Below are 10,373 nucleotides of genomic sequence, written 5' to 3'. Positions count from 1 at the left end.
AAAAATGGTCGCTGAACTTCGGCGGGAGGAGTTACGGCCCTGCCTTCATACGAAACTGATGAATACGCCGTTCGCACGGGAATAGAATGTTGGTCCGATTTCCCTTAGTTAGCATCCAAGCTTACGTCTTTATAATTATTAAAATGTATAAATTCTTTCTTGAACTCCGGTCTGCATCGTGCAGACATGGGTGTAAAAGTCTCACTTTAGTCATTAAATGTAGTTTCTAAGTATATTTGAGTTTCTTTTGGGGCCTCCGGGTGCGGGAAATGTATTTTACGTTTATACTATTTACTAAACACAATGTTTTTCTTAATGGTTTATAAACAAAAGCTAAGTAATAATTATAATTATAAGTTATAGCGACTCTTTGCAAACCTAACCACGACGAAAAATTTTACTTATGTCGTCTTCACAACGAATACGGTGTGAGGTAGCTTTCGGATCGCGCCTGACGTATATGCGGCCCTCTTTAGACCACACGTATCGCCAGCTCTCAGCGGCAGCCCTCTCGCGGGCGAGGTAAAACAGTCTGCTATGATACTGAGACAAGTGTTCATTCACATAAAACCGCCGTACAGCCCCACCGATGCCCGTGCCAGCAGTGTCGGCGCCGCGCCGCACGCGCGCCGCGCGCAGGAACTCGTCGCGTACGCGGCGGCGCGTGAGCCGAACGGCGATGGTGCGGGGGCGCGCGGGGCTCACAGCTCCGTCCGTGCTAGACTCCTGCCTGCTTTGCTGTCTACCCATACGATGCGCGCTCACAATATCACGTTCATCGAGATCGAAACTGAGTTTGTTTGCGAGTGACATAACAATATGAGTGAGATTCTCGCCGTTTGTCTCCGGGACTCCCGATATACAAACATCGTTTAAAAGTTGCTGTTGCTCCGAATCGTTGAGTCGCTTTTGCATCTGATCGACTGTGTCAATAATTTCGGAACTGATTGCTGGAGGGGATTGCAATTCAATTGGATTCTCCTCAAGTTTACTCACACGCTCTTCGATACAATCCAGTCGTTTGCCAAGTTCAGAAATAACAGAGAATATTCCGGCCAGTTCTGATCTGAATTTGGAGATTTCCGCCCTCAAAAGCTTAATATCTTGTCCCAAAGGGGAAGAAGGTCCTGCTTCCTGTATACTATCTGAGACAGGGGCCTGCAAGTCTTGCGATGGGGTCACAACATCGTCGCTTGTCTTTTTCAATTTATTTTTACAAGTCTTGCATACATATTTCCCATTCGAAGCGGAATTAGGGCTTAGGTTAATACATTGTTTATGCATCACAACGTTGCATTTTGTACACCTCACGCCATCTATGTTTCCACAGAATTTACCGCAGGCCCCGCATCGATTAGTCATTGTATTAGGTGTGTTGCCTTGTCGTTAGATGGCAGTATGATTAAGATAGGCAGTTATTATATTTTACTTCAATATCAATTGAGCACGATATTCCACCTAGTAATTTATAATTTTTATACTGTGAAGTTTTATATAAATTCCTTTAATTCTATATGCAGGAAAACACAGCACAATTTTGTAGTCACTTTACAACAACTATCGAAGGTACTTCGTAAATACAGCTGATCGATCAGCTGTTAACTTTGTTATTTTATTGATTTTTACACGAAACACTTCACTTGCATAACAATGTCTAGTTTAAAAGGTTTGAAGAAACATTGAACTAATTACTTTTTACATCAAATTATACACTTTATGAATTTAAAAAGTAATAAAATATACAGAGACACTTCAGACTTCTACCCAGCCAGGGTTGCCCATTATTTAGTTTTACACATTATAGGAGATTTAATGATATTTTGCCAAGTTCGGATTAGTGAAGTTTGAATAAAGAGGGTCTAATCTGATATAAAGTGTCATATTAACATGGTTTTGAATAATTTTGTGTATAGAGATGGATTTTACCAAAGAAGTAAAAAGTAAAGAAAAGTTTACGTAAACCAAGCTACTCTCGCATGATATCACCCGCAGACCAAACATCTCATTATAATTATGTTTGATATTCAAATAACTTCAATTAAATTAAGACAATGCAATGTTACTTATTTGTACTGGTAAAATTTTAACATTGCTGTATGATGAACCAAATATTGAGCGTTTAATTTAAACATCATATTGATTACTTTGAATAAATACTGAAATGTGTGTAAAAGTGAACATTCAAAGCGTTATTACATTTATTAATTGAATCAAATGTTATAAGGTTTATTAATCATCATCAATAAATAAAGATATATCAATTAATTTAATAATTTACTATTTTTTAATTAAACTTTGTGTTAACATTCAAGTGAGTACGCAATACTTTTCGAGAATTGTTAGATGTATGTTATTCTATCAGGCAAAACGGATCTAGATGAAATCTGGCGCAGAAAAAGATTAGAGCCTGCATTAGCAAATCAGCATTTGATTTACAGAACAGAACAGAACGCGAGGGAAACCACGGCCTAATGCAAGCGATGACATTGTATATTTACAAATGCTTTTTAAGAACATACGCCAGTCGCCACTATAACATACGCCATAAATGGCCATAAATAAAGGGACATGCCTATATTATTTTATATTACAGTGACAACAAATATTTCTTTTTGTCATAAAAATGACACCATCGTAAAGTTTATGGATATATAAAATATTCAGGGAAGGAAACAATCGTGAAAGTCGATGGAAGGAAGAAAATAAGTTACAGTGTCATATTCCTGTTTCTAAATATCTATACTAATACTAATACTAATATTATAAAGAGGAAAGGTTTGTATGTATGTATGTATGGTTTTCACGCATAAACTACTGGACCGATTTCAAAAATTCTTTCACCTTTAGAAAGCTGCATCTTCACTGAGCAACATAGGCTTAGTTTTATCCCGGAAATCCCACGGGAACGGGAACTATGCGGGTTTATCTTTGAAAACGCGGGCGAGGCCGCAGGCGGAAAGCTAGTAATCAATAAGAATGTTTTTTGGCTCCGTATCGAATTATAATTTATTTTTTATTTTTTTACGTTTATGTAGAAATAAATGTTGTCTATCTCATTATTTAGTAGTTGCCACTACAGTAATTATTCACATATAATACATAACATAGAAACTGAGAAAGAAAATAATTTATTTCATGAGGATAGGTAATATTTTTTATCAAATTCAATAGTAAGTATCTATCTCTACGTCTTAACTCTTAACCATACCATGAGCCTAATAAACACTGGTTTTCTTCGTGTAACCAGATCTTTTCATATCCAGTTTTATTGTATTTCTTATTTCAGAAAAATAATAGGACAAAGCTAGTCGTCCGCTAAACGGATGAATAAAATAAATTAGTCGTCCGATTACCGGATGAATAAAATAATTTAATCGTCCGATAACATCTATTTATCTATATAGTTAGGTTATCGGGGTTTCTTTAGAGAACTGCCGCACGTATTATAGGTTTTTTTTGTGGGGGGAGGAGGGGGGAGGAGGGCACACGTTGGTATTTGATTTTTTTTTTGCGCGTCGACGGAGCCCCGCTTCGCGGGGCTCCTATTTCTGTGTAGTTTTTTTTTTAAGAAACCTAACCTAACCTAACCTAACGGCTAACCTAACCTAAACTTGATTTTTTTTGCGCGTCGACGGAGCCCCGCTTCGCGGGGCTTCTATTTCTGTGTAGTTTTTTTTTTAAGAAACCTAACCTAACCTAACCTAACCTAAACTTGATTTTTTTTGCGCGTCGATGGAGCCCCGCGAAGCGGGGCTCCTATTTCTGTTTAGTTTTTTTTTTAAGAAACCTAACCTAACGTAACCTAACGGCTAACCTAACGTAAACTTGATTATTTTTTTGCGCGTCGACGGAGCCCCGCTTCGCGGGTCTCCTATTTCTGTGTAGTTTTTTTTTTAAGAAACCTAACCTAACCTAACCTAACGGCTAACCTAACCTAAACTTGATTTTTTTTGCGCGTCGACGGAGCCCCGCGAAGCGGGGCTCCTATTTCTGTGTAGTTTTTTTTAAGAAACCTAACCTAACCTAACCTAAAGGCTAACCTAACCTAAACCTAACCTAACGAATTAAGGGCGAATATCTCGGCCATTTTTTATTTTAGAGAAAAGTTGTTCCTATAAAACATGCTTATATTAGCGTAATCTTTACGATAAAACAATAATAAATAGGTGTTATAATGACACCAACTCCATCAAAAATTTTCTAAGTCCTGCGCCCCCTTTGCTTTAGACCAACCCAACTAGCTTTAGTGTTAAAAGGTTATCTATTAATCCGAATAATCGGACGATTAAATTATTTTATTCATCCGGTAATCGGACGATTAAATTATTTTATTCATCCGGTAATCGGACGACTAATTTATTTTATTCATCCGTTTAGCGGACGACTAGACACTTCGAAAATAATATCAATTTACATTCAAAGCACAGCGTTAATTGAGTTTTACGATACCGTTTCACTTTCAAATGTTAACAACGATTTTCCATTATTCAAACTGAAAACATCGCAAGTCGGATTTATTCATGGAAGTAATGAACATTCACAGTTCATTGCGCGTCCAAAATGGGAAAACATCGAAGAAGTTATTACAATAATAACGAAGCAATCAGTGTAATCAAAAGAATATAAATTTACGACTTTCGATCCTTTTGCGTCCAATCTTAAAGCGGATATTACAAAGTTGGAAACTTTTTTCATTTGGCAAAGTAAATTTTATATTATAAATATGAAAGAGTTTGTTCTGACTGAATGACTGATGAATCGAATAAGCTGTTGTTAAATAAGATTTGTTATTATAACATGAAAGGAAAGAAAATTTTGTATTTTATTTATGCGATCACAGCGTATAGTTAGTTTATAAATAACTAGCTTTCCGCACGCGGCTTCGCCCGCGTTTTCAAAGAAATTCAAAGAAAAGGGATTTCCGGTATAAAACCTATCCTATGTGTTAATCCAAGTTACCCTCTATCTCGTCACAGACTCTGACGCTAAAGAAAAAGCACGCAGTAGTTTCTTTTTATGTATATTTTACGCGTAGGTGTTTTTTGTTATTTTTCATTAGTGGTTGTTGTGTGTGCGATCTTTGAACAAACTGTTTATTTATCTATTATTTTTATTCATGTTAATTTGTTAAATAAAGAAACAAATATAATAAGTGGAACTTAGAAGTAGAGTGGAGGAATTCTATTTTTTATTTGTATTGAATAGGTAGGCGTCAAAACTACTGGATCAATATTAATTATGTTTTGGTTTAAAAAAGCTATTTTATTAGGAACTAATAGGCTATATTTTATTACTTTTTATGGGAGTTAGCTTTTATGTGTGGCTAGTTATATACCATATGTACCATGGTTATATATACCATACATAATTTATGCAGAATTTGTAATCCAGATCATTAAATCACAAAGCCTTGTAAATCCCTGAACATAATTGACCCGTAATAATAAATGCATTGTAATTAGAGCGAGATAAAATTTAATGAATGTCACGTGATATCTAAATTAATGCAGAATTTGGTCCAGCTTGATATTAACCACGCATCGGTTAGGTGATTACTCATTAGTTACAAATATATTGACGTAGGTATACAATTAACTCGATGTCAGCTGAATCGTTTTCGGAAGTTTTAGCTAATTTAAAAGACAGCCATCTTTATTTTGTTTGTAGCAATTTGAGAATTGCAACGGGTTACTTATAAAAGTAAATATGTCATACTTATAAAAGAAAATATGTCATACTAGAGGTCCGCCCCGGCTTCGCCCGTGGTACATATTATTTCGCAATAAAAGGTAGCCTTTGTCCTTTCTCGGGTATCAAAATATCTCCATACCAAATTTCATACAAATTGGTTCAGTAGTTTAGGCGTGATTGAGTAACAGACAGACAGACAGAGTTACTTTCGCATTTATAATATTAAGTATGGATTTCTAATAATAGTCATATAAGTAAGTACAGTCGCTACTTTCACATGAAGTATACCTAGTGAACTTAGCGTTCAACCTACCTACTCAGATTTTTCGCTTTTTATCCATCGATCCTTTTAGCTATAAGACTACTTTGAGAATAATAATGGATTTTTAAGTACTTAAGTCAAGAAAACTAGCAAGACAATCTCTATAATATATAAAATTGTCGTGTCACAATGTTAGTTACCATACTCCTCCGAAACGGCTGAACCGATTCTCATTAAATTTTGTGTGCCTATTGGGTAGATCTGAGAATCGGCCAACATCTATTTTTCATACCCCTAATTGATAAGATTAAGGCAGAACATCGTTTGCCGGGACAGCTAGTATTATATAAAGTATAGCTTAGACTGTTATAAATAATTAAAAAAAAACACGGATAAAGTTTCATATTTTAACGGCGCAGTTTCAGTCACAGTGTATACTAATTAGATCCCCGTGGACTTGATATTTTCCGACGTACTCAACGATCATTAAATTATACAAAATATCGATATAAATACATAAAACATTCTACGTATTACTGAAAACTCTATAAAAGTTAGTTTAGCAGTTTTTGCCTTTATCGATTTCGAACAAACAAAAATCGATCGAATCGGAAATCGTGTCAAAATATTTTTCCATATTTCGAGACGATTTCGGAATATTATTAACAACAAAAGCATTCGAAAAATCGAAGTATTTAAAACAATTTTTTTTAAGTATTTATTCAAATTTTATCTGTATTGAGCTGGAAGTGTTTCAGTAAAGTTTTAAACTTGACATTTGCACATAGTTTTGATTTTATTAAGCTATTGCATAGCTTTTATCGCGGGCCTTGAGCGCGGGGACCGAATCGAGAAATTCCGTAACGAAAAAACCTCACGCTCCCCACTCCGACGGGCTCGGAGGTGTGGCTTGAAGGCATAGCATGCAATAGCTTTACCGCGGCAGTCCCCGAGTGCCACACGTCTTTTTATTTTTTATATTATTATCTACAATTTATAACTTCTGTTATAAATTGTAGATAATATTTAATTTAATTCACTATTTTGTTGATTGACTTCTTATCCAAACAGCAATAATTAGCGTTACTCAATATTTTAATTAACTGTTCGTCTTTGAATATTATTCGAAAAACTTAAGTAACATTATTATAGTTATTAAATTTATTTAATAATTTAATTAAATTATAAACATACATGTATACATAAAACACTTTAGTACCTATATAATCATTAATCGTATTCCTAATATGCATTCCTAAACAACATAAAAAATACATAAATATATAATAAAAATGTAAAAATACTCGTATATTTCATTCGCTTTTATTTTGTAACACTACCGCGTTCCCCGGAGACGATTGCTCTATTAGATTTGTATTGAAATAAAAATTTATGTTTTATCGTATTTGGAAAATGTTGAGCTTCCCTGAGGGGTTGAGAGGGAAATATATCCAATTGTTTATTATTCTGTACAGAGGTTGTATTGTATATTTTCTTTTAATGTAAATTGTGGCCAGATTTTGTTTTAATTCCTATAACACTTTTTTAACATTTCTATCTCTATCTAGAGCTATTTAGGTAATTGATAGACAATTTCATGCTTTATAGCTTACCGCCCGTGGCTTCGCCCGCTTTGTCTAAAACCTAATAAATTATATACCTTTCTCTTGAATCACTCGTTCTATTAAAAAACCGCATCAAAATCCATTGCGTAGTTTTAAAGATTTAAGCATACATAGGGACAGAAAAAGCGACTTTGTTTTATACTATGTAGTGATTAGTGTTTTATGTTATTTATAGCAAAATAATATTTTCCTGAGCTGAGGTTTTACGCGAGTATTATCATACACTTAGTAATTATGAGGGAAGAGGTTCGGACAGATAATAACCCATCACGCGTCCAGTGCGTGTTGATGGGTGCGCAATAAGCCTGCTGACTCGGCCTGTGAACGTCACCGTTGGTACCCTAAAGGCACTCCTCCGATGCCGCTCTAAGTAACCATCTCGCGCTGATGTCACTTTACCCACTAGACCTTAGCGAGATACTACCTCGCAGCTCTAGTGAGCCTTTACACTTGAGAAATCAAGTGTACGACAGTTTAATGTCTTATCGAGGATATAAACGTCGGGATAATCATATATATGTAATGAATAAATCGCGTTTATAATCCGTTAAAATATAATAAAAATAATATTCATTGCCAGCTTGGGATGATAAATTAATAATAAATTAGTTTTTATTTTTAATTTCTCTGGCACCCTTCAGCGCTATTCAATGCATATTCCATTATTATGGTTCTATAACTGCCAAATTACTGTATTATTGTTTTATTGAATACCATGTTAATGGTTTTGATTTTAAAAATGTATACCTATTACAAAATCTTAAGGAACATTATTAATTTAAAAGTGAATTACATTATAGATTAAAAATATGATACGCGCCATTTGAATAAGTACAAAAAATTTATGAGTGAATCGATTCGCCGGTAATGTTTAAAATAAATACAAAATGTTAATTAAAATTAATTCATTTTAAATATCCTTATTAAATATTCTTTATATTTATCGAACAAACTATAAACGAATTTAATTTCAGTAAAGGCATCAAGAAAAAGATATTACGTCATACTTTCCGTGTCTTGATTTACCAAACATTCTATACCTAATTGAGGACATCATTTTTCTGTACCTTCAATTGAAAGCAACCGGAATTCCTGTGAAGGAAAAAATCTCAAAGATTCACATAAGCCGAGACCGAAGGTAATATATTATGCATACACCCAAAGAAAATTGTTTCATTAGGAATTTTCTTACGTATTTCAGCAATGACACTCATAATTTACATGAAATGAAAATAAAAATTTTATATGGAATATGCTAATACGGCAAATCTACACCTTGGTTACCGCATTTTATTATTTCGCTCTGATAATAAAAAGGACTTGGAAATTAAAAAGTTTAAATTGCTTTTAAATCGCGCCCGTTATACGTATTTCGTTTTATTAGTTGTGAAGTGGTCAAATTCCAAAATAATATCAATACTTAATATTATAAAGCTGAAGAGTTTGTTTGTTTGTTTGAACGCGCTAATCTCGGGACTACTGGTCGGATTTAAAAATTCTTTCGGTGTTAGATAGCCCATTTATCGAGGAAAGCTATAGGCTATATTATATTATCTGGCTAAGACCAACAGAGGCGGAGCACTGCGGGTAAAACCGCGGAGCACAACTATTATTAATAACATGTTTTAATTATTAATCATAATCTTTTCTTTTTAAACGATGTCTATATTGTAATGTTTTATATTCACATATAATGAAATATATTGGCAAATGTATGTTTAAAAATTAGAATAGGAGACAAAAATGAATCTGTGTCTCGAAAATCGTAATAATAGGTTTAAAAAATAATGTTATATATTAACGTTATCAGCTTTAACACGTCTCTTTAAAAAAAACAATATTATATCTTCTCATTTATATCGTACTAGGTTTCGGCCCGCGGCTTCGCCCGCGCAGTCAAACTGCGCGCAGTTAATAACTCCTCATTAACTGGATATTAAGTTCACTAGCTAAGCTAATGGAACAATCAATATATATACTCTTTCAGAGATAATTAATGGAAAATTTTAACAATGATATTTGATTTCACTTTGCTTTAATATCTCCTTTATTATTTAAATAAGAAAATATTGAAATCCGTTATAATACATTAATTAGGTATTAAGTCATTACAATTTTTTTGTTATATCTCGCTTAACGATAAAAGGTGAATAAAGCATTGGAATAAAGACGGTTTTTCAAATGGACATAGACTTCAATTAGAAATAGTTTTGAGTTCATTTTGTTTCATCATAATATTGTCTTCGTATTATTAAAGATGAATGCTATAAAATCAATGAAAAGGTAGGAATTGTTGATGAAATTAAACATAAATTAATAATATAAATCTTTATTGAAATTATATCTCGAAATTCATTCTATTCCTATCAATCATAGACAAAAGAGTCTCAACAAAAAGGACTTTTCATAAGATATAAAATTGGCTCTCTCATTTTGGTAATAATACTACACTGAAGATAGATTCACAAGTATGTTTTAACTATAGTGAGGCATGAGACGTGTTCCACGACTATGCAGGCCACCTGATGTGGTCTAAGATGGAACGCGCTTCCCTAGAAGGTACCTGTTCACTCTACACTTGAAGACCCCCATATTGTACTCGTCGGGGAACACAGACTCAGGAAGCATGTTCCAGTCCCTCGCGGTTCGGATAAAGAATGTGGAACCGAACCGCTTAGTCCGGGTACATGGAACGTCCACCATATGGCGATGCCTAGAATCTGTGCACCTCGACGATCGATGGAAGAATGGGGATGGCGGAACGAGATATCCGTCACTTAAATCTGCATGACGCG

At 34.3% G+C, this 10,373-nt stretch overlaps 1 protein-coding gene across 1 annotated transcript; it reads right to left on the bottom strand.

Annotated features, from left to right (window-relative positions):
- Positions 1-378: 378 nt before the first annotated feature.
- Positions 379-1,362, bottom strand: LOC149901054 (uncharacterized). Its single transcript, XM_090111992.1, has one exon. It carries the CDS (start codon positions 1,360-1,362, stop codon positions 379-381), a length of 984 nt encoding a protein of 327 aa, XP_089968118.1.
- Between the last annotated feature and the right edge of the window lie 9,011 nt (positions 1,363-10,373).

Source organism: Colias eurytheme, chromosome 17, assembly GCF_061535395.1.
Source record: "Colias eurytheme isolate Ceu_HAF_F1 chromosome 17, ilColEury1 Martin Lab GWU primary, whole genome shotgun sequence".
Taxonomy (NCBI): Eukaryota; Metazoa; Arthropoda; class Insecta; order Lepidoptera; family Pieridae; genus Colias; species Colias eurytheme.
This window is presented reverse-complemented; position numbering and strand designations above follow the sequence as displayed.

Bases quoted from the DNA above. Each gene is read 5' to 3' on its own strand.
- LOC149901054 (XM_090111992.1), bottom strand. From the start codon at position 1,362: ATGACTAATCGATGCGGGGCCTGCGGTAAATTCTGTGGAAACATAGAT.